The following is a 26,005-nucleotide window of genomic DNA, read 5'->3' as shown; positions in this document are numbered from 1 at the left end:
TCACCCCATCAACGCAGTAATTAAAACTGAGAGGACTTCTCCTATTTGTGAAACTCACAACCTGATTTTTAACCCCGTTTATCAACATACCATTGCCTGCTGTCCATCTCACAACATTTTCGAGATCACGTTGCAGTTGCTCACAATCTTGTAACTTATTTATTACTCTATAGAGAATAACATCGTCCGCAAAAAGCCTTACCTCAGATTCCACTCCTTTACTCATATCATTTATATATATAAGAAAACATAAAGGTCCGATAACACTGCCCTGAGGAACTCCCCTCTCAACTATTACAGGGTCAGACAAAACTTCACCTACTCTAACTCTCTCAGATCTATTTTCTAGAAATATAGCAACCCATTCAGTCACTCTTTTGTCTAGTCCAATTGCACTCATTTTTGCCAGTAGTCTCCCATGATCCACCCTATCAAATGCTTTAGACATGTCAATCACGATACAGCTTTACTGAATATCAGAATGTAATCAATGAAGTGTGTAGATTGTGTAGCAAACGTAAATTGTGAACTTACAACATCGTACGTAATACCATGAGGTTTTGAATGTTGATACGCACAAATGTGCGGGCTAGGTTTCCTTACAGGCAATGCAAGCAGGAGTGCTGGGTGCTGTCACAAAAAGGACTGTGAAAGAAAAACTCTAACTCTACATGAGAAATGTAATGTATAAGATTTTAATTGTTTAAAATCGTTCCACACTGTAAAATAGAAAATTTGATCATGTACATGTGCATATTCACATGTACTGAGTTGAATTTTTTTATTTTTTATTTTTTGCAAGTAGTGAATGAAGTCCTGACAAGCTCAATTGTGTGGGTTCTGTTTTTCAGCCGATAGTTTTTATTTTGTAATATAAACTGTAAAAACATGTATTTGAGAGCATTTTAGTAAGTTTTTGACGTTTTGACACCTCCAGATTTCCTTCAGGTCTGACGACAAGCTGCTGCCGCCAAAAGGGCAGTAATAGCAAAACTCCTCCTCAATGTAGAAAATGTAACGTTTACTTGTGTTTGAACGAAGATTTAATTGTTTCAAATTATTCCCCACTGTAAAATAGAACATTTGATCATGTACATATGTATATTCACATGCACTGAGGTAATTTTTCTTTTTAGTAAGTAGTGAAGTAAGTCCTGACACGCACAATTGTGCGGGTGCTTTTTTTCAGATGTTACTTTTAATTTTGTTGAATAAACTAAAAATATATGTATTTAAGAGCATTTTAGTCAGTTTTTGACGTACAAACGAAAATTCACACCGCCAGTTTTCTTTCAGGTCTGAAAGGGATAAGTACCAACATAGTTGGGGATGTGTGGGACCTGGTAAATGCAGCACAGGTGAAGTTTAAGGAAGCAGAGATTGTTATCAGTGGAATACTGTGTAGGAGGGATACTAACTGGAAGGTGATTGGGGATTTAAATGAGACTATGAAGTGGGTATGTGGGAAACTGGGAGTGAGATTTGCAGATTCTAATGGGTGGGTAGAAGATAGGGAACTGCGCTCAGATGGCCTTCACTTAAACCGCAGTGGTATATACAAGTTAAGAAATTTGTTTAGAAGGGTTATAGGGAGGTACATTGAGAGAAAGGAGGCGTCTAGGGAGCGGTGTTAAGGGAACAGGGAACTGGAAATCAAGTAGGGATGATAGGAAAATGTTAGTGCTCAAATGTAGAAGTATTGTAGAGAAAGGAATAGAATTAAGTAATTTAATAGATATATACTTACCAGATATAGTGATAAAAGTTGAATCATGGCTGAGAAATGATATACCAACTAGTGGGAAGAATATTCTGGATGTGGTGCTGGTAAAACCAGATGAGCTCTATAGAGAAATTGAAGTAATAGATGGTATTTGTGATCACGAAGCTGTTTTTGTGGTTGTTAAAAATAAATGTGAAAGAAAGGAAGGTTATTAAAATTAGAACTATTAGGCAGTACCATATGGCTGATAAAACAGGCATGAGGGAGTTTTGAAAAGTAACTATGATAGGTGGAAAACGGTAAATAAAAATGTAAACAGACTCTGGGATGGGTTTAAAGCAATTGTTGAGGAATGTGAAAATAGGTTTGTAGCTTTAAAGGTGGTAAGGAATGGTGAAAACCCACCTTATTATAATAGAGAAATAAAGAGACTAAGAAGGAGTGCAGATTGGAAAGAAATAGAGTTAGAAATGGCTGTGGAAGTAAGGAGAAATTGAAGGAACTTACTAGTAAATTGAACTGCAAGCTGTCCACTTCATGGCCGTATCGATGAGTTTAATCAACAAATTAATCTAAAAAGCCACCTAATCGATACTTTATAAAGTACTAATACTAAAGAAGTATGACAACAATGACATTTACAGTAAGATACAAAAGTTGAAAATTAGAAAAGCGGCTGGAATTAATAAGGTTTCGGGGGATATACTAAAGACAATGGGTTGGGATATAGTACCATATCTGAAGTACTTATTTGATTATTGTCTGCATGAAGGAGCTATACCAAATGAATGGAGAGTTGCTACAGTAACCCGTGTGTATAAATGAAAGGGTGATAGACATAAAGCTGAAAATTATAGGCCAGTCAGTTTGACATGCACTGCATGTAAGCGTTGGGAAAACATTCTTTCTGATTATATAAGACATGCTTTCAAAATTAATAACTGGTTTTATAGAAGGCAGTTTGGGTTTAGGAAAGGTTATTCCACTGCAGCTCAACTTGTAGGATTCCAGCAAGATATAGCAGATATCCTGGATTCAGGAGGTCAAATGGACTGTATCGCGATTGACCTACCTAAGGCATTTGATACGGTAGATCATGGGAGACTACTGGCAAAAATGAGTGCAATTGGACTTGACTAAAGAGCGACTGAATGGGTGGCTCTGTTTCTAGAAAACAGAACTCAGAGAATCAGAGTAGGCGAAGCTTTATCCATCCCTGTAATGATTAAGAGGGGAATTCCTCAAGACAGTATTATTGGACCTTTATGTTTTCTTGTATATATATCAATGATATGTGTAAAGAAGTGAAATCAGAGATGAGGCTTTTTGCAGATGATGTTATTCTGTACATAGTAATAAATAAGTTACAAGACTGTGAGCAACTGCAAAATGACCTCAATAATGTTATGAGATGGACGGGGTTAAAAGTCAGGTTGTGAGTTTCACAAATAGGAAAAGTCCTCTCAGTTTTAATTACTGTGTTGATGGGGATCATTGTAAATATCTACGTCTAAATATAAAGGAAGATCTAAATGTTTTAAGAGGAAACCTCAAAAACTCAAAACATGGAAACACCCTGACTACACTTAAGGAGAATGGCAACTGGATCACATCTGCATGGACAAATACCACCACAAAGAGATCTATAACGTCAAAGTCCTCCTAGGAAAGACACAGGTTCAGATCACTACATAGTTAAAATTAAACTCACTCCTCAGAGGAGACAGCAAAAACAAGCCCTTAATACTAAAAGAAAAATAGATCCTACCCAGCTAATCAACAACAAAAATTACCAGAAAGCAACTGAAACAATAAAAATCACAGATAAACTTGAAGACACAGTACACAACCTTAAAGAAATTGCAGACGACCTGGCTTCAATTAAACCATGTAAAAAACACCAATGGTGGAACAGTGAATGTGATGAAACAGTGGAGAAAAGACATCAGGCATGGCTATTACATCAGTCCCTAAAAACGGAAATATCCTATCGAAATCTAGTAAAACAGAGAAAAGAAACTACCCAAGTCTTACGAAGAATAAAAAGACAACATCATAAGGACACACTGCAGTTAATTGAAGAACAATTCAATAAAACTCAATCAAGGGACTACTACAAAACCTTCAGAAAGCAGCTCCATAAACATGAACCCCCGACCCTACTGATGAAAGATGAAAATGGTAAGCTGGCTCATAACATTAAGGACAATGCAGAAATTCTGGCTAAATATTTCAACAAGCTTTTAAATTGTGAGGAACCTACAGAACTCCTTCATTTGGACACAAACACCCCGATAAAAACACCACCAGAGAACATCAATCCCCCCACAATAAAATAAGTCTACCAGGCTCTGAATAAATTAAAAAACTACAAAGCGCCAGGAGAAGATCAGACCTTTGCGGAAATCTGGAAATATGCAGCAACATCAGCAAAAGTTGCCCTCCATCAACAACTTGTCTCTATCTGGATTAAAGAAGAACTACCAGAACACTGGACAACAGCTCTCGTTTACCCACTGCACAAAAAAGGAGACAAAACTGACCCTAATAACTACAGGGGAATCTCACTGCTGGACATAACATACAAAATATTTTCAATAACCATCCTTAATAGGATAAGTTTACAACTTGAGAAAGAACTAGGAGGATATCAAGGAGGTTTCAGACCCTGGAGGAGCTGTCCTGATCAGATCATGAGTCTTAAATTGATAATGGACTATAACAGGAGAAGAAATAGAGATATGCTGATAACATTTGTAGATTTCAAGAAAGCTTATGATTGAATCCATAGAGAATCTCTGTTCAAAATTTTAAGACACCTTGGACTACACCCCAAATTAATAAACATGATAAAATTGACTCTAACACCAAATCAAAAGTGAAGTTTAGGGGTGAAACATCTGAGACATATGAAATTAAAACTGGACTACGGCAGGGAGATGGGCTCTCACCACTATTATTTAATTGTGCTCTAGAAATGGTAATGAGGGAATGGTTTAGAAAATGTCTCCCCAAAATAAAGATTGGCCGAAAAATCAAAACAAATTGCCTGGGTTTCGCTGACGATTTAGCATTACTAGCAGTGGACATAAAAGAAACAAAAACCCAGATATCAGAACTTCAAAACATTGCAAATAAAATTGGATCAAAATATCATTTGAAAAAAACAGAAATTATGCCCCAAAAACCAACACAACTAAAAGAAGTTACCATAAATGGTAATAAAATCAAAATAGTAACTCAATTTAAATATCTTGGAGAAATAATAACACATAACCTAAATGAAAAAATTTCAATCCAGACAAGAACAAATAGATTAGCTAAAGCCCAAAAATTAACATGGGATATCTACAAAAAGAAATGTCTATCAATAAATGCAAAAATAAAACACTACAACACAGTTATAAAACCGGAAGCTACATATGCAGCAGAAACACTTTTTCACCTGAATAAACAATCAAAGACAGACAGACTTCAGAAAATTGAAAGGAGGATTGGTAGAACCTGTGTCAACAAAAAATACCAGAAAGATGGACAGTGGTGGTCAATACCTAACAAAGTCGTGTACAAAGAGCTAGAACCCATTACAGATACTATGCGTAAGAGGAGACTGGGATTCTTTGGACATATCATGAGGATGCAGGATTCGAGGCTTCTGAAACAACTAGTACAACACAATCTTGTCTCAAAAAATACCACAACAGGATGTAAATGGATCAGAGAAGTAAGAGAGGATCTGAAGGAAATAGGCCTTACAACAGAAGACACCACAAATAAGATAAAATTGAGTACAAAACTCAAGAATACAAACCTCCCGTTTACCCTTACACAAAACAAACCAAACCAACAACACGCATATTTTCAACTGAGGAAAGGGCACGAAGATCGGAGCGTCTGAAGAAGTACTGGGAGGACCGCAAAGCCCGAACAATCCCTTCAAAGAGACCTGAACGACGGACTGACCAAAGTGATCCTATGTGGTCATAAAAGAAGAAGAAGAAGAAAGGAAGATCTCCATTGGGGTAATCACATAAATATGATTGTAAATAAAGGGTACAGATCTCTGCACATGGTTATGAGGGTATTAGGTGTTGTAGTAAGGATGTAAAGGAGAGGGCGTATAAGTCTCTGGTAAGACCCCAACCAGAGTATGGTTCCAGTGTATGGGACCCTCACTGGGATTACTTGAGTCAAGAACTGGAAAAATTCCAAAGAAAAGCAGCTCGATTTGTTCTGGGCGATTTCCGACAAAAAAGTAGCATTACAAAAATGCTGCAAAGTTTGGGCTGGGAAGACTTTGGAGAAAGGAGACGAGCTGCTCGACTAAGTGGTATGTAAAGTCAAATAATAATAATAATAATAATAATAATAATAATAATAATAATAATAATAATACTAGATTATAAATTCCACCTGTGCAATACATAAGAGCTTTTTATTTAAATTTAAGAAATACTGTATTTACTCACGTATTAGACCCCCTTTTTTCCCACTTTTACAGCCAAAAATAGTTAAGGGGTTTCCAATATGTGATAACCTCAAAATTTTGTGCAGCAAACACATGACTTCTATGTGTAAACATTCTATACTACTGTATTATTTAACAAACTTAGAATGTACTGAAGTTAGGTATACTGGCTATTTTCAGAAGGCAGTATTTCTAAATGTAAAAAGACAATAAATGGTGAAGACGACTTTTAGACCTAAGGTACATATAAAAGTCTGTTTTAGTTACTCATATTACGTCATTCGTTACATCTCATTAATTCCTCAGGTGAGGTTGACGTCAGGAAGGGCATACGGCTGTAAAAAACTCGCTACGAAGATTCGTCTCACTTCATACTCGACCCCGTAGAACAAAGGGATAAGGGTATCGTGTTATCATATTAAATACTGATACAAAATAACGTAATGGTCAGTCATTGGTTTCTGTCAGTTCAGCAGTAGGCCTACTACACAGTAAACCTGATCACTGCTTCTATTTGAATTATCGCCTTACGCCGCCAACTTTCCTGCCCTGCTACCGGCGTGTTGGAATTCCGAGTGACGTCATCTTCACTGCCATCTCGTCAGTCGTGTCAGCCATGCTTCATTCTCTTTTTGTTCTCTTTGAGCCATGCACTGCAATCGAGAGCTTAGGAGGTCCCGTCTTTTTGAACCTTTTAAAAATCATTTCGTTCCCGACTATAGAATCTAAACAGTGTACATCTATTCCCAAGTGGTTTCTGGATATGGTCTCATATTCCCAGTTGGTGTGTATATGTAGCAGAAGCTACTCCTTCCGAATAAAGCCCAGAAGCTACTCCTTCCGAATAAAGCCGTCTGTAGAAGGCATGCCACACCGGTGTTCTGTGTACCAATCCATCAGCTGATAACTAGCGTATGTTACGAGTTGTACTTCCGAATGTAATACATAGTAACTGGAAACATTCTTTTGATAACTGCGGCTGTTGAAACGCAGACCCCTATTTTTAAGTACATTTCATGCTTGTTCTCTACATTTATCACATCAGGATTTTATAAACAGCTGTTCATGAAATAAGGCAGACCACATTGTTTAGGTTAGGTATATTATCGCCCTGATGGTGCCAAAAATTCCTCGACGGATAGGATAAAAATAAATAACAGGAACATATACCGCATTTATGAATATCTACAGGTGTGGCGGTAATGTGTTTTATTATCATATTTAATTTTGTACGTTCATCGTCTCTTCTTTTTATGACGCACACCCTAGTATGTTTTATTTGGTGTCTCCGAAAATCGTTGACGTACGTGAGGACATAAAATTATTATTATTATTTGTTACGTATGTTGGCAAGTAAAACAATTGTTTTAATTGGATAGGTTTTATCATGTTTTAAACTTACTTCTCTCCACATATATACCTATATTGGCCCAAGTTACAATATATAAACGACCACTTTGTTAATGATCTCGCCTGCTGTATAAATAGCAATAACCGTGAATGCGCAAATATTTCTCAACTAAAGTAAACTCGTTTCCTCATCCTGAGGTGGTACAGCTCTTTTTAGACACACCCCCAGTGGAGGGGAGTTACATGTACCACTTTTACCGCATATCAACCTTCATGCCATTCATAACTTAAATCTCTGGCAGTACGGTACGGGGAATCAAAGTCAGACTCCTGAGAACAGACACTAATTGTGCAAACCATTACGCTGGCGGACATTATTAACAAAAAAAAAAAAAAACACAGACATATAGGATGACTGATACATGCTTGCAATGCGCGGGTCGGACACGAAGCTAGGCCTGTTCACCTATTTGAGCGACGTCATCAGAGCTGCAGTAGATCTACGCTACAGAGGCGGACATTTCTTAACTACGAAACACAGATGTACCGCATGTATTCGACGCGTTTTCACTGCGTAGGTCGAACAGATGAAACTATTCACAAATTTGTGCAATGTCATCAGAGCTGCAATAAGACTTGTACCCGCTTCAAAGCGGAATTGTTGTTCTTCTCTGACGAATTACGTTGGGGGGGGTCTTATATGCGAGATTTATTTTTTTCATATTCTTAGTCTCGAAAAGCCAGGGGAGTCTAATACGCGAGGGGGTCTAGTACACAAGTAAATATGGTAGTTCTTAAAATATTAGATATAGGGACATGTTTCACCCATAATGAGGGCATCATCAGTCTAAAAAGCTCATACCGGAAAGAAAGATAGATCAGGATCCTGATTCTTCTTATACGTCTAAAATATAAATAACAGGATACTGTTTTAGGTACAAATGTGTATAAAATGACCAGCAAGTAGAATATAGTAGTTATACGTACTCTTATGACAGAATCTTATAATCAATCCTTATTGTAGATCTTTACGAATGTCTTGTTTTTTAAATGTGGTAACAAGTAGTTAGCTCAAAAAGAATACGTAAATTGCTGCGTTGAAATGAAATCTGGTAAATATGGTGCCTTATTCTGGAGATGGCGTAAAGAGCTTATAATAGCTTAATATTTAGGATAAAAGTCACTCTTAGTGGTAGTAAAATTTAAATCCAAAAGATAAGACAACAAACTTCTTGAAGCACTTAAGAATGAGTACAAGTACTTGTCAGAAACGTAGCTATTTTTATTATTAGCTGGTAAATGTGGTTGTAGCTTCTGGTATTAAAAGCCAAAAGGAAAATGTGCGAGGTTGAGTAGGGCTTGTGGTGTTATGTCGCTTCGACAGTTGTATGTTAATTTGGTTAAAAGATGACGTAAAATCCAAAGTAGTTTGTCTGCTGAAGTTGTTAATATTATATGAAAAGATAAGATGACACTTTCCCATCAACATTATTCTGTTCACACTTGTTTCAGCTGAACTGAATTCAAGAAGATTCTTCACGTGCTAGTATTTTAAGTGTCTGACCTGGTCTTTTGGGAGGTGCATTCTTCAAACTGGAAGAGAACCTTGAGAACTTGCACTAGAACACGTGTGATCGCGATGAGTGCTAATCATTCAACTCTTTATCTGTCTTGTATCGAATGTCGACAACACACTCAGATTTAATAAATTTTATCGATTATAATGCATGTCTTGCCTTAACTTTATGATTTTGACAGATGATGGTCTCTAGCAGGACTGAAACTAGTTTCAAAAATATGTAACCTGTTTAGGTTACAATAAATAAATATTGAATAGATGGAAACCTTTTAGCTCTTGTTTTACATTATATTGCTGTTCAATTCAGAATAATATGAAATTTATCACCCACCATGCATTTATCAATCACAAAAGTCCTTTCTTAAGCCATACTTCTGATTACCTATTTAATTACTAAATCGTATCTATATACCGGGTGGTCCACCAGCCCCTTGTGATCCAGTTTTAAGCATCCCTTCACATTTACTACAATTCTGAAATACATCAGTCCCTCTCCCTAAACCGGAGTAATATAACGAGATGTGTGTTTACGGGCTAGAAGACAGCAGGAATCATGAGCGCAACTATTAATTCATAATGGGTACCCCGAATGAACCTGTAAAACAAATATAGATACGCAGAACACATACTTTAAAATAGGAGGTGGAGGCACAGACCAGGAGCACGGTACTGTATAGCCTGGGACGTGGGCGCCATACGTTAAGTGTCACAGTAGCTCACACGGCAAGTGAGTGGGGAGATATGTGATAGTGGACAGTGCTAGAGGTAGGAAGTTCGAATACCACATAAGAATAATTTTTAACAGCCAGTTGCTTGGGATGTGGTAAAGGTTGCATACTTGATAGCTTCCAAGGACTGATTTGTTTACTTGACCCTGTAAAAGACCGTATGTACGAGTATCGTTGCATTGGGTATAGTGCTGGGTTGGATAAAGATGTGGAGATGATGGCCTGTGGCTAGTATAGGCTGGGAAGTGGATGCCGCAGCTCAAGTGTCACACTAACTCACATTGCTAGCACGCAGTAGGACGTGTGATATTTGACAGTGCTGGAGGGTTAGAAGGTTAAAGTCCCATGCAAGTATTTTTTTCAAGCCAGTCGCCTGGGATGTGGCAAGGTTTTATACTTAATAACGGTATTTTTCACAGACTGATTTGTTAATTTTCCCCTGATACGGGCCATTGTTATGGAACTGGGTTGATAGAGGCTAGGCAACATTTAAGAGTATTTCAGTTATCCACGTCATTTAACGCAGCACATGCTCGAACTGACGACCTCCGTGAACAATACAGAGTTTTCCGCGATGTTGTATGGACCGCCTGGCCTGTTGCAACATCTCTGGCAAAAGGTTATTTATTTTATTGCTATTTGCTTAACGTCGCACCAACACACATGTCTTATGGCGACGATGGGATAGGAAAGGCCTAGTAAGTGGAAGGAAGCAGCCATGGCCTTAATTAAGGTACAGCCCCGGCATTTGCCTGGTGTGAAAATGGGAAACCACGGAAAATCATCTTCAGGGCTGCCGACAGTGGGGCTTGAACCCACTATCTCCCGATTACTGGATACTGGCCGCACGTAAGCGACTGCAGCTATCGAGCTCGGTTCTGGCGAAAGGGATCGGCATGCCTCGCTGATGAGGACTGGCCGGCTCCTGTGCACACACCAGTTGTTTTATATGGTCCCACAGAAAAAAAAATTAAGGAGTGTAAGATCATGCGATCTGGCGGGTCAGGTCCTCCCCTTCCTATCCATTTATCAGGATACGCCACATGGAGATGGTTCCAGATGACCACCGCCGCATGCGGTGGAGCTCTGTCATGTTGAAACCACATCCTGTAGCGGCCAAGGAGTCCACATGTTCCAAAAACAGTGGTAGTTCATCTGAAACCGCAGATAGCGTTGGCAGGTCAGATGACCCTCAAAGAAATAGGGAACCATTATTCCACACCATACATTCACGCCCCACTAAACCTGAAAAGCTGTCTGTCGCACCCAATGGGGATTATCCACAATCCAGTAATGCATATTATGGCGATTAACGGTTCCATTGTGGAAACGTGCTGCGTCTGTAAATGAGAGAGTAGCTAGAAAAGCAGTATCTGGATCCAATGACAGAACACCACCCGGGCATCGTAATCATGACCATGGAGCTTCTGGTGTAAGTGCAGATAGTACGGGTGAAACCGGTGGGTACTCAATATCTGCACAACAGACGCTCGGCTGATGTTCGTCTCCTGTGCAATGGCCCGTGTGATAGTATGAGAGTAACGCTGAATACCGTCAAACACGACCCCTTCATTGTCAGCAGACGTCACGGGATGATCTCGAATAGGCCGTGTCCTTCCCGCAGACTTCTTTCCACACTCCAAAATGTCATGCCCGTCGGTTGACGTCTATCCGGATAGCGTACTTGGTGTAGGTATTGTGCCTGGTATGCATTCTGTCTAGCTTCGTGATAGATAAGTAACATATCCACATACTCATCGCTGGAATACATCTCGAGGCAGTGAATAAACTTTGTGTGGGAAATGCTTCGAAGGAGGTGAGTTTGCGCAGCTACATACTTACCTGCCATCACATGTTGTTATCGTTCCAATGGGGCATACTTTGCCCTACCTGTGGTCTACGAAGCTTGGGACATGTACAATGTAGCTAAATGGCTACACACCATCATCTCCTCATCCTCGTCTAACCCAGCACCATACCCAATGCACCGATACATACGGTCTTTTACAGGGTCAAATAAACATATCAGTCCTTGGAAGCTATCAAGTATGCAACCTTACCACATCCCAGGTAACCGGCTGTTAAAAAAATTCTGATGTGGAATTCGAACCTCCTACCTTGAGCATTGTCCACTATCACACATCTCCCCGCCCACTTACCGTGTGAGCTACTTTGACACTTGACCTATGGCGCTCATTTCCCAACCTAGACAGAACCATGCTCCTGGTCCGTGTGTCCACCACCTGTTTTAAAGTACGTGTTCTGCGTATCTATACTTGTTTTACGGGTTCATTCGAGGTACCCACTATGAATGAATAGTGGCACTCACGAATCCTGCCGTTTTCTAGCCCGTAAACACACATATCGTTATATTACCCCGGTTTAGGGAGAGGGACCTATGTCTTTCAGAATTGTAGTAAATATGAAGGGATGCATAAAACTGGATCGCAAGGGGCTGCTGGACCACTCGGTATACATACGACACATCCCACTCTGAAGAGTCTAGTGTCAGACCTAAGACGAAACGCTGGTTAATAGAGCAAACGCCGGAAAAGCCATCCATCTAATTTTTGATCTGATAAATACATACGAAAGTCGAGTCATAAGTCATGGAAACTATTTTTTTTTCTTGCGAACAAGAGGCAACACAGAAAATCTACGATATGCATTTGGAAATATAGGGCATGTACTTATGCATAGTGCCTGAAGACAAATTCTGACTTCAGGAGATTCTCGTGGGAAAGTGACAGAACACAGGCCATTGGTAAACATTGTTTTGTTATGGTATAGACAGCAAATACACAAGACTATGTACAAAGGACAGGTCTCCACTGGTTACAGACCTTCGAAATAATCACCCAAGGTTTCCACTGTGCATTGCCAGCGGTGGGGCAGGCGCTGAATACCACTCGCTGCATGTGTATCGCTAACATGTGACACCTCTCTCCCACATGCTGTTACGATGTCCTCTTTGTTAGCAAACCGTTGTCCATGTAATGGCTTTTTGACTTTGGAGATTACATCATAGTCACATGGGCTCAGATCAGGTGAATAAGGCGGGTGTGGAAGAACCTCCCTTCCCCACCGTTGTAAGTGATGCTGAACAATGACTGCTGTGTGAGCTGTCGCGTTATCGTGTAGGATTATGGCATTGTCTAAAAGATCTGGACATTTGGTTCGCACTGCACGGCGCAACTGGTACAACAAAAAGGAATTGTAACAAACTGCATTGAAAGTGTGCCCCTCACGCACTGGATGACACACAAGAACACCTTGAACATCGTATGCCAGGATTACCGTAACCTTATTGGGTGACTGATTTTGTCAAACCTTGTGTCTCCGTGATGACCCCTGACAACGCCATTCACTTGACTGCCAAGGAGAACTGCTATTTTAATATACGATCGTTGCTCCTGCTTGTTGACTTCCATTTTGTGACGCTCTCACTCACACATTGAACTTGGGGCCATGCTTAGACCCACACTGTTGTTTACATACACCATCTAGTGGCATCATGCGCAAGTACATACCGTATGTTTCCAAATGCAATCTTAGATTTTCCGTGTTGTCTACTGTTCACGAGAAAAAACTAGTTGCCACGACTTATGACTCTACCTATGTATATGGAGAGAGAAACAAGATAAGGAACACACAGTACGACAAATACAATGACAGGTCAGTGTGGGAAGAGACAAGACGAGACAAGGACAAATATAAAAACACAAAAGAAAATAACAATCTCCACATCTTCACAAACTGCTGTCTTCAGAAAGATAGGCCCTCAGGCTCTCTTCTCGTCAGTCCTACTTCTACACCTCTTTTCAGCCCCTGACAAGTTCACCATGTGTTCTCTTTCTCTCTATAGATGATTCGACACTTGTTTGTTCCTTTCCAATAATGAAACAGTAAAATCTTGGTAATACATTTCTGCAGGGGACATGGAAAAAGAACGCGTTAGGCGAGAAAACATACTACTGAGTATACAAATAAAAACTATCCAACAAGTACAAGGTAACACTAGATATGATTTTTTCTGACATGAGGGTATTTTACATAGTGTATCCACAGATACGGTGAAAACTATAGTGGACCTACCATTTTTAAAGATGACAGGAAAGTATTAAAAGGTCTGAAAAACATGAGAGAACAAATATGGAAACCTTTTCTGATGGGGCTTATAAACTAACAACAGTGCACTGACAGGTGTGAAAAGCACCAGCACATGTGCATGGGAACCAATAGAAATATCAAAGTACTGGTATTATTCAAGATCATATTGTTTCTAAAACAAATGTTAGTAGGAGCCTTTTATTTCACACCTGTGTGTTATTAAACATTATTTTGTGATCACACTCTTGGACAATGAATTGGAGGTTCCCGGTACACTTGACCATGTGTGACTGCAAAGAATGACTTTGGCTGGCATTTTGAATCTGACAAAACTTCAACCAACTTGAAGGTGGGGGTTTCAAAATTCATGACCTTTGCGCACTTTAAGATGCAGATGCCAGTCCACTTTCCAACAGATTTTAATTTTGTCTTCATTAGTAAGGAATTTCACAACTTTTTCCATGTTAGGAACGCACTAACAAGGTTTCACTGCATTCAGTTACTAAACTGATTTGGATTTTATAGTAGACTTCTTGCTCATTAAGCTTCCATTCCATTATATTGTTTTTCAACTGGATTTATACATGGTTAACAGAGATGTTAAAGATTACCTATTCATGTTTGTACACAGTTTTTAACTTTGAATTCTGCAGCAAATATTTATTGTTATTAGATGTTCAAAGAATGTTTTTATGGAGACATTATCAATTTGAATGCTCCTTTATTTTTAAGAATCCTTATGTTCTTGTGTATTGTTGTTTATTAGTGTTTTCTATGTTGTGATGAATGTTAATTTTTTTTTTTTAATTTGCTTTACGTTGCACCGACACAAATAGGTCTCATTGCAACAATTTAATAGGAATGGCCTAGGAATGGGACGGAAGCGGCCGTAGCCTTAATTACGGTACAGCCCCAGCATTTGCCTGGTGTGAAAATGAGAAACGGAAAACATACTCAGGGCTGCCAACAGTGGGGTTCGAACCCACTATCGTCCCGATTCAAGCTCACAGCTGCATGCCACTAACTGCATGGCTAACTCACCCAGTGTTGTTGTCATGAAACTCATCACAATTACATTATTATTACTAAGTGGACTGGGTTGTCTATGTAAGCTTCCTTGAATAAACTTTGTGGTTATCAGTATTGATACCATGCTGAAAAGAAAATTCCAGTTATTCCAAAATACTTGAAATGCATGGAAAGAAAAATTAAGGCATCTCCAGGAAATGGAAGAAGAGCGGGAAGCTCAACTAACCCAAAATAGATTCCACTCTTTCTCAAAAGCAACCAACTATATTTTGATATAATTTCCAGGGTTTATCATTTCTAGTAATGGGCACAAAAACCAATTCCATGCATACACAGCTGCAGGTAAAAGCTAGCATAGACACATGTATGGTGGTGGTGGCGTTGGTGGTGGTGGTGGTTGCTTTAAGGGCATAATGATAGGTTTATCAACAGTTACATCAGTCTATAAAGCAAGGAGTAAGAAGGAGAACAAAAGTAATACACTTTTCTCTTTCTAAATAAACAGATATAATCAACTGTGCACCGTCAAACAAACCTGTTGCAGTAAATGTCGTAAACCAGGGTTATTGGGTATACCAGGTCGCATGAGCCTTTGCTGTTGCTGTTGATTTGGTTGCTGTTGCTGTTGGTTAGGCTGCATATTCTGGGGATTCATTTGACGTTGCTGTTGCTGTTGTTGTTGCTGCTGCTGTTGCTGTTGTTGCTGCTGTTGCTGCTGAAAGAGCTGCTGCTGTAGCTGGGCTCTAGGCTGCTTTTGCTGTTCCTGTATTGGAGAGAAAATAAATCTTACAGTGAAGTTTGCTATGATGAAAGAATTAAGCCCAGAGATACGACTTCTGTAGCCTTACTAAAGTCACAGCTAAGAACTGCACATATGATTAAGATTTTTCATCAACCCAAAGTAGTAGTAGTAGTAGTAGTAGTAGTAGTAGTAGTAGTAGTAGTAGTAGTAGTAGTAACAATATGTTTAAACTTAGGCCTGCATCTCAGCAAGCAACATAAAAATAAAACAATTTTCTGTGGCCAGTACGTGATGAAATACTTGTTAGTCATGTTCGTTTTTAATCTATGCCATATGAAAACATGAACTATCAAACATGGACAGTTAACAAAGACTCCACTTCCTCAGAAAAAACACAACTGTTCAAATAATGAAACAAGCATTTCTATTTGGTTGATATCTCCAGTCCACTAGAACAGAAGGAAATCTGTATAATAAACTTGAAGTAAGAATTTCTCACTGCAAATGTACAACAGCTACCCAATTAGTTTTCAATATTTTTGGTTATGAGCTTTCTTCTAAGATTACAGACCACAGTCTACAAATACAAGGGCTACTAATTTTCTGTATACCATTAAGAGAAAAGTCGTAACTCATCAACAAAGTGTATTTCCTTTTCAAGTAGTCTTCACCATACTCGATACAAACTTGCATCCTCCAGAGACAATCATGGAAACGACAGTGCCATGCAATTTCAGAGACGACACCTATCTCTTCAATTTTAGGCTTCCGAACCAATGGACCTTCAGTTTTTCTTTACAATTTTTCTTTGTAGGAATTGGGGAGATTCTACCGGGCTTCTGAACCAATTAACTCTCAGTTTCTCTTTAGCTCAATTTTTTTTAAAGCTTCTGAACTAATGAACTCTCAGGTTCTCTTTAGTTCATCCTTTTTTAAAGTCACAGGGAGCCAGATCTGGTGGATGGTTCTTTGTGAGCTATAGGGTGTTCTTGTGGTGAATGAAGCAACACTGCTCACCTTAGTGAGAAGCAACAGATGATGTCAGTCACCTGTCATGCCCTACCTTATATAAGGGAGGGAGAACAACATTGCCATGGAGAAAAGTGTTTTCCCACATAATCTTTCACACTTAGAATACATTTGGAAACTTGTAAGAACAAGACAATGCACATGGTACAGCAAATGTATATTAATCACCACCACCATGATCATCTCCCAGCTTCAGCTGGGTTAGTACATTTACTGGCACATTCCTATATTCCTCTATCCAAGAACTGTTTTATTATCTAGAAAATCTCATCTCACTGCCATGGATTTTACTCTCCTGTCTTTCCATCAATGTCCAGGTCTCTGCTGCATATATCAGTATGGAGCAATAGTACAAAGGGCACTAGGAAAGTTTTGCAATGTGAGTGAACGCTTTAGACTTTTTCAAAATAATTTCCACCACACTCAATACACTTCACCATATGTCGAAACCAGTCACTGAACCAACTATGCCAATTTTCTTCGGTTAAATTTTCACACTCTTGATCCCGTGCTGCCAGAAGCTCCTCATCGGATGCAAAATGCGTCCCTTTCAGCTTCATCTTCACTTCTGGGAAGAGTGCGAAGTCATATGGGGCAAGATCAGGACTGTACGGAGGGTGATCAAGCACACTCAACCCTGATCTGGCAAGAAAATCCATTGTTACATTAGCACGATGTGCTGGAGCATTGCTGTGATGCAAGAGCCAAGTGTTGAGCCGTGACCTTGGACGGAGCTGCTTGAGAGCCTGGATGACCTGAGGCAGGCAAGTCTCACTGTATCACTTCGCAGTAACTGTCCTTTGTGTTTCTAGCACAACCTGAGTGACTTTCGAATAGTCACAGGAGTACCCTCATCTTCAAACAGCCACACCTTGTTCTGGAATTTTGTTGGGACATCGTAATAATAAAGCCAAGTTTCGTTACCTTTAACGATGCTATTGACATTACACGAAGTCTCATTTTCAAACTGTTTAAGCATTTCTCGGCATCGTTTCACTCAATGCGCCCTTTGTTCCTCTGAAAGTGAATGGGGCACCCAAAGGGAACAAACCTTTCTAACATGGAGATGGTCGTGTGGAATTGAATGAATAGCTGGTGCAGGAATGTGGAGGGTCTCTTCTACTTGCCGATATGTCAACCGCCTCTCTTGCTGCAACATTTTCCTCACAGCTTCAATGTTTTCTTCAGTCACTGATTCAAACGGTCGCCAAGAACGAGGATCATCTTCAACCCCAAAATTTCCCCTCTGAAACTCTTTGTACCAGCGGAAAATTGTTGTCCGATGTGGACAGTCTTTCCCCAGCACAGGAGTCATTTCCTCCAGGCACTGGTCAACAGTTAATCCACGAGCAAAATTGTAGCGGATAATTGCGCGATATTCACCTTAGACAAATGCAAAGAGGAGGAGAATTCCACCTAATCAATACTTGTTTATTATTGTTATTAAAAATACAGGACCGGTTTTGACCCTAGTGGGTCATCATCAGCTGAACATACATATAACACATCGTGCAATTGCAAACATTAGCCAATTTGAAGTTTAGTACATGTTATCATGAGTGAATGCGCATCTATGAGAAGTGAGTATTCCTAAACCTAAAACTAACTTATAATTATTCATAAAATAAAAACAACATATGCTTAAAACACTTCCATGCTTGTGAATGTTGAGTTTATGGCTTGCACTGTTTCTTAGTTCTTTAGTTTGACTGCTGTAAATAAGTCTTGTTGTCCACAAATGTGCATTATATTAAAAATTCAATAGCTTAAATTGTGATATGAGTTACACTTTAAAATACCAATATCTTGTTTAAAATATTTTTTGTCACCATATATACACGAAGGGTAAGAAACACTTTACATCTCTAAAAGGCAAAATATTGAAGTAGTGTGGATTCAGTTGAGACATGGATGGAAGTGTAAAAATTGCAGCTTGGCATACACAAAATCAAACTGTTTACATTAAAAGATGAGTCATGATGTCCTGAGCCGTATTAAGTAAGGTTGTATGGCATTAAACCAGAGTGGTGGCTCCTTCCTTTCTGTAGTTGTGTGATAGCGTGAGGATTATTGCTATTGTACACAACGTGCTCCCACACCATATACAACCTGAGGACCACAATAGTAATAATCCTCACACTATCACACAACTACAAAAAGGAAGGAGCCACCACTCTGGTTTAATGCCATACAACCTTACTTAATATGGCACAGGACATCATGACTCATCTTTTCATGTAAAGAATTGGATTCTATATACGGCAAGCTGCAATTTCTACACTTCCGTCCAAGCCTCAACTGAATCCACACTACTTCAATATTTTGCCTTTTATAGATGTGAAGTGCATCTTGCCCTTCGTGTACACATGGCGACAAAACATCTTTTAAACAAGATATTGGTATTTTTTAAAGTGTAACTCATATCACAATTTAAGCTGTTGAGTTTTTAATATAATGCACAGTTGTGGACAACAAGACTTAATTACAGCAGTCAAACTGAAGAACTAAGAAACAGTGCAAGCCATAAACTCAAACATTCACAAGCATGGAAGTTTTTTACGCATATGTTGTTTTTATTTTATGAATACTTATCAGTTAGTTTTAAGTTTAGGAATATTCACTTCTCATAGATGCGCATTCACGCATGATAACATATACTCAACTTCCAATTTGATGAATGCCCTACTCATGAGTACAACCTGACATGTTACCGTCACATGACATTCCTCTTAAGATACGGTAAAGTTTGCAATTGCACGATGTGTTATATGCATATGTATGTTCAGCTGGGTGGGTCAAAACCGGTCCTGTATTTTTAATAACAATAATAAACAAGTATTGATTAGGTGGAATTCTACTCCTCTTTGCATTTGTGTGAATCACAGATATGAAGCTCATAAATTACGATTCACCTTTAGACCACACTGACATCTTACCTTGCTTTCAATCCCACTGCCTGGTAACAAATGTTGTGAAGGTCACGCACGCCTTGCTGTCTTCTAGACTGGTTTTCATCCCTCTTTTCATCCCTCACCATAACAGGGGTGTCCAGCCAACAGTTTTTACGTATTGCAAAACTTCCCTAGTGCCCTTTGTACACCTTACACATAATACCTCTACACTTCCTTCTTTCAGATCAAGTTCCTCGCACTATGGTAAAATGAATGTCACTGTATTCTTTTATTGATCTCTATATCCAATCCTACATGAGTTCACTTTCCAAGTACTTGAAACTTTCCACAATTTCAAGATCTTATTCCTCAATTTTTACAGTAACTTTACTTTCTTTTCCTCCTCTAGTCAACACCAATGTCTTGCTTTTCTCTATGCTTATTTTCATTCCATAATAACCAATATACTCACTCAACATGTACAACAGACCTCGTACTTCATCTCCATTTGTTCCCCACACTATGTCATCTGAAAACAACATCAATCATCTACAGCTTTCTGTGGATAGTAACAGCACACTTCCCTTTCTTACTCTATTACATTTTGAAACCATTCTGTCCTACTCACAGAGTTCTGGATACTACTGCGACAATTGCTGTACACTGTTCCACTTATTCAATCATTTGTTTCACAAACCCTTACTGCTTCACGACTTCCAATACTTTTGGTATGGTGATGCTTTTGTATGCCTTGTCTACATTAAGGAATGCCAACCTCATTTCTCTTCCACATTCCCATTCCTTTTCCATCAGCTATCCCATACTGAAGAGCTGGGGTCTAGTGTTGATCTTCCATTTCTAAAGCCATACTGCACATCTTCTTACCATCTTTCTCATCATTTTCCTGTGAAGTTTCCTTTAAAATATTTTTGCTACTTGTGATATGAGTGTGATTCCTCAATAATTAAAACATACATTCTAGCCACCCTTTTCACATAGTTAATCAAAACTAAACATTTAAGTGCTAAAGTTGTAATGAAATGAAAAACATGTATTTTTGAGCAAAAATGATTTATATTTTTATTACTGATGTATGAAATAAATATAAAATAATATCAAAGAAAATAATGTAACAAAGTTAATGAGGGTTTTATAGAGTTTGTTTACACAGAAATGAATAAATCACAATGGTCCACTAATATCAGTCACCATTTGTGTCTCTCTACAAAATCAGTTATTCTTGTCTTTGTAGTTGGGGCGCAACACTGGATTTCGGAACAAAATTCTTATCATCCAAAAATTTGCCAATATGAACTGGCCTGGACCCAAATAGTTTGAATTAGTGGGACTCTACTCAATTCTATTATATTATTATTCTCTTACTCCAGTCATCTGGCACAGATTTTTCTTTACATACCTCTAAATAGCCTATACAGTCAATATAGACCAACAGGTCTTTCTGGTGTTATTTTCACACATAATTCGTCCATTCCTGCTACCTTTCCCACTTTCATTTGTTTAACTGCACTTCATCCTCTTGAACTGTGATATAATTCACAGCTCCTGCATCCTCGCACTGTTACTCTATCATCTTGTCTAAACCAATTAACACATTCAGCTCACAATTTCATCCATTACCATTATGAACAACAATGATAACAGCTCTTTTCCCTGTCTTGGTCCTGTTACATTCCAAATTATGTAGGTATCAAAAATAAACCACTCCCATAACTCTGTTTACTAATTTCAAGTAGTGTTAAAATAATCACAAATGTATCAGATTAAATGTTCTGGACCACAACCTCAAAATCTCCTTCAGCAGCAATATTTCTTACATTTCTGCTTAAATCTTTCAAATCAAGAAGCTCTAATGTACAGCCCATAAGTAATTCATGGAACAAAATGCAGGTGAATTCAAATGAACACCAGAACAAATAATACTTTATAAGGTAGGAAATACTCACCTCCAATTGGGCCTTATATTGCATTTCCTGCTGTTGAGCATGCTCCAGATTCTGCTGAAGCTGCTGGATCTTCATATGACTTATAATCTGTACAAATATACAAACAATGGATTAGTATTAATGCAAAAAAAAAAAAAATTATATATATATCTGGTTAACATTCACCTTTAAATAAGGAAACTGAAGTAAATAAATGAGTGGCCTGCAGCACTATATATTATAAATAAAAGTACACCTTAAGATCATGAAATGATCAATATATATATACAACAGAAAATATCAGACTCACCCTGTTTTAGAGATGAGCAGGTTATTGTACAGATCAATAGCAATGAGCAAATCGAGGGGAATCTAAAACAAGATTTCAAGCAAAAGATGTACACTGCACACCACTCTTATCTGAATCTCAACGTTCATTTTCTTGATGAAGTTCAAATTTACACTTTGCTTTATCCCGCTGTGCATTTCTGAATCAATCAGAAAGTTTTCATCTCATAGGCGTACACTAATGTGTGAGACCGGTGATCACTCGCCCGGATTATTATGTAATATAAAAGTGCAAAAATGTAGTAAATATCAGCAAAATATGTAATAATCATAAAACATGTAATAGTATTAATGCACAAAATTGACAAAAACGTTTGTATAATCCTCTTATTATGACATAGTAAAATTGTTTAAAATACCTCCATATTTTATGACAAAGTCATCGTTGATGCTTTACGTAATTCATATACCTAGTCTACTGATATCTAAATTTTGACAGTATTAAATAATCAAGTCCACCTTTGTGGTATAGTGATTAGTGTAATTAGCTGTCACCGTCGGAGCCCTGGGTTCAATTCCTGGCTATGCCACGAAATTTGAAAAGTGGTACAAGGGCTGGAATGGCGTCCTCTCAGCCTTGGGAGGTCAACTGAGTAAAGGGGGGCTTTGATTCCATTCTCATCCCTTCCTCGAAGTGGTTCTCTGTGGTTTTCCACTTCCCCTCCAGGCAAATGCCAGGATGGTACCTAAATTAAGGCCATGGGCACTTCTGTCCCTCTTCCTCATCTATCCCTTCCAATCTTCCCATACCCCCACGAGGCCCCTATTCAGTACAGCAGGTGAGGCCACTTGGGCGAGGTACTGGTCCTCCCCCCCAGTTCATCCCCCGACCCAAAATCTCACGCTCCAGGACACTGCCCTTGAGGCAGTAGAAGCGGGATCCCTCGCCGAGAGAAAAACCAACCCTGGAGGGTAAACAGATTAAGAAAGAAAGAAAGAAAGAAAGAAAGAAAGAAAGAAAGAAAGATTAATAAAATTAAAGGCATAATCAAAATATTTCAAATATTTAAAAATAATGTTATCCACCGTCAATCGCAGAGTATATTACACAATGTATTATTGTAGCTAATTTCCTGTTACCCTTTTTACAGTGAAAATGATAAAAATAAATGTTACTAAATTCAGTTAGTCTGTCTTTAAACCCCCCTTAAGTAACACAATCAGTACAGCAACATTTTTTTTTATTGTGATGCGCACGGCGTCTTTTTTAAAGATGCGCAGTGTGTCACCAAGTACCTCTCCATGTAATGTTTTGGCGCTTGTAGGCTGAGAAGGACCATTCAACATTGCAGAAAGTCACCAGTGCATATTTTAAAAGATAAAACTTGTTGGGTGAATTATCATCTGGGAGTTCTTCTTGCTCGCCAATAATGATCTTGCAAACAGAGAAGAAAATTGAATAACCTATATTTCATTTCAAGACTGCATGGAGTTTGCTAGAAATTCTGACCAATGAAAGGCACCTACCCATCCCAGATTCTGTGAAACAATTAGTATTATTGCATGCAGTTGAGGCACTTGGACATACTGTCTTTCACAGAGAACGGGTTAAATACCCCATTTTTAAATGAATCTTAAAGATAATTTTAACAAATTAAATATATTATATAAGAGATGAAATTCACCAATTATTTTACTACAGTCTGAAAATATGGAGCTGACACAATTCTTAAATTTTTTTATTAAGTACCTAGATATGTACAAAAATGTTACATTCTTCACAGTATATGTAAAATTATGTAATATTACTAAGAATATGTAAAAATATGTCAAATGAACCACAATTTGCAAACATTTTCAGTTGTCTACAAGGAAAGGAATCTGGACCCCAGTAATCACATAGTATTCATAATATTCTCTCAAGTACACGTAATGTGCATGCCAGCAATAAGGTAGCTTTGACATTCATCTCGTCAGAGCAAACTCAGTATGTGGGTGTGTGTGTCTGTGTGTGCGTGTCTCTAGTAAACAGTCAACAGACATATCCATAAGCTAATATGGTTCTCCCTATGGGTGGTAGAATATAAGGGGCATACCAAAAGTAAGTTTAAAAGATGTTTCTCATCTGTAAATGTGATGCCATACTGATTGAAACTACAGCAGAACTTTGTTTATGTTTCAAGTGGTGTTTCTGTATATTAGTTGGTAGTACTGTGCCCTGCCATCCTGGTGACAAAAGTTGAACCGGAGCAGGAAGCAGGATACAAGGAGGAAGTTCATGCTGTTGTTCGATTTCTCACCATAAAGAATATGCTAGCTGTGAAAATTCATTGTCGGTTGGCAGAAGTCTACGGCGAAAGTGTGATTAGTTATTGTAGTGTTGCACAATGGTGCTCCATATTTTGAAATGGGAGAGTGACAGCAGTTAACTGTCAGTAGAGTGGCAAACTCTCAACAGCTGGCAGGGGAGGGAAGTGATTTTTACCTCTTTTCAGATTTAAAAGAACATCTTGGTGGGGCGGCAGAGATTTCAAAGTGATGATAATGCCAGAACAGCGGTGAATGGCTGGCTCAATGGTCAGGACACCACAATTTACAAGAGTGGCATCGAAAAGCTTGTTCCACAGTTAGACAAATGCCTCAATTCTATTGTCATACAGAGTGAGTGAAAAAAATACAATACAAATGAAGAACACAGTGCATGGTGTGTTATATATTAACTATTATGTAATACACTCATGTTCATAAAAAACAGAACACCTTGAAAGACTAGAGGTAGGAAGTTCATATTCACAGGACATTTGCATTAGTATGTTCTGAAGAAATGATTAGCATTTGAACCATGTCCGCCCTAAGATTCAAGGTCCACATCGATATATCGGCGCACCACCACGCATTGGTAAAATGTGCCTGCGGCTCTTGGTGTCACTATAAAGCGAAAGTAATGGATCAGTATGACTACAGCAGTCATGCAGGATGCCTCGCAGACATATTTGAGAACTGTACCGTCAAATGAGTGAGTTTGAAAGAGGGCACATTATTGGCATGAGAGAACATGATGCATCCCTCCGGGAAATTGCTGCTCATGTGGGACGAAGTGTGTCGGCAGTGCAACAGGTGTGTACAGAATGGTTCACAGAAGGCCGTAGAACACGATGAGGCGGGTCTGGTCGCACCACCCAAACCCCCCACCCCCACCCAAAGAAGATCAACGCCTCGTCCAAATGGCATTGCAGGACAGATCTGCGTCCTCGGTTCTGGCACAACTGTGGAACAGTGTAACACATCGTACACTATCAGGAGTGACAGTCCGTCGCTGTTTATTATGGTCTGGATTACCTGTGCGTCGTCCACTTCTCCGCCTACCTTTGATTAAAGTGCATAAACATGCTAGATGGCAATGGTGTATGGAACAATGGCACTGGAGACAGGAATGGCAGCAAATAGTGTTTTCAGACGAGTCCAGGTTCTGTTTGTTTGAAAATGATGGCCGCATTTTGGTTCACCGCAGACAACAGGGGGAGAGGCATCACACTGACCATATTTGCACACGACATACAGCACCAACTCAAGGCCTTATGGTGCGGGGTGCTATTGGGTACAACCACAAATCGCAGTTGGTGCGTGTCCAGAGCACTGTGACTAGTTGACCTACATGAATGACATCCTGCGACCCGTAGCCATACCCTTTCTGCACGACACCCCAGATACCATATTTCAGCAGGACAATGCACAGCCACATGTTGCTGCATGAACACGAGCCTCCTTGTTGTCACAGGATGTCAGACTGTTGCCCTGGCACGCCCAATCACTGTACTTGTCGCCAATGAAGAATGTGTGGGGATATGGTGAAATGACAGGTGCGGCACTTTGACCCAATGCCAACCACCAACGATGAACTGTGGAACCAGGTGGATGGAGCATGGATGGCTATACCCCAGGATGCCATTCGTGCCTTATACGCGTCGATGCCATCACGCATGGAACAAGTTACCAGCACCCATGGAGGACCCAGTGCCTACTAAGCAACAGGACACATACTGAACCAAGGTGACTGAAATGCTAATCGTTTCTCCAAAACATACTAATGAACATGTCCTGTGAATAGAAACTCCCTATCTCTAG

General features: G+C 39.1%; 1 protein-coding gene across 1 annotated transcript in view; it reads right to left on the bottom strand.

Annotated features, from left to right (window-relative positions):
* The window catches only part of LOC136866185 (mediator of RNA polymerase II transcription subunit 25), a 370,114-nt gene that overhangs the window by 16,528 nt on the left and 327,581 nt on the right, over nt 1-26,005 (bottom strand). Inside the window, exons 15-16 of the mRNA XM_067142927.2 lie at nt 21,614-21,700; nt 15,523-15,750 (exon numbers count right to left, since the gene is read on the bottom strand). Of these exons, the coding sequence (XP_066999028.2) occupies nt 15,523-15,750; nt 21,614-21,700 (315 nt within the window). The remainder of the gene's footprint in view (nt 1-15,522; nt 15,751-21,613; nt 21,701-26,005) is intronic.

Source organism: Anabrus simplex, chromosome 3 (genome assembly GCF_040414725.1).
Source record: "Anabrus simplex isolate iqAnaSimp1 chromosome 3, ASM4041472v1, whole genome shotgun sequence".
Lineage (NCBI taxonomy): Eukaryota > Metazoa > Arthropoda > Insecta > Orthoptera > Tettigoniidae > Anabrus > Anabrus simplex.
The sequence above is the reverse complement of the archived record's forward strand: the minus strand, read 5'-3'. Positions and strand labels throughout refer to the sequence as shown.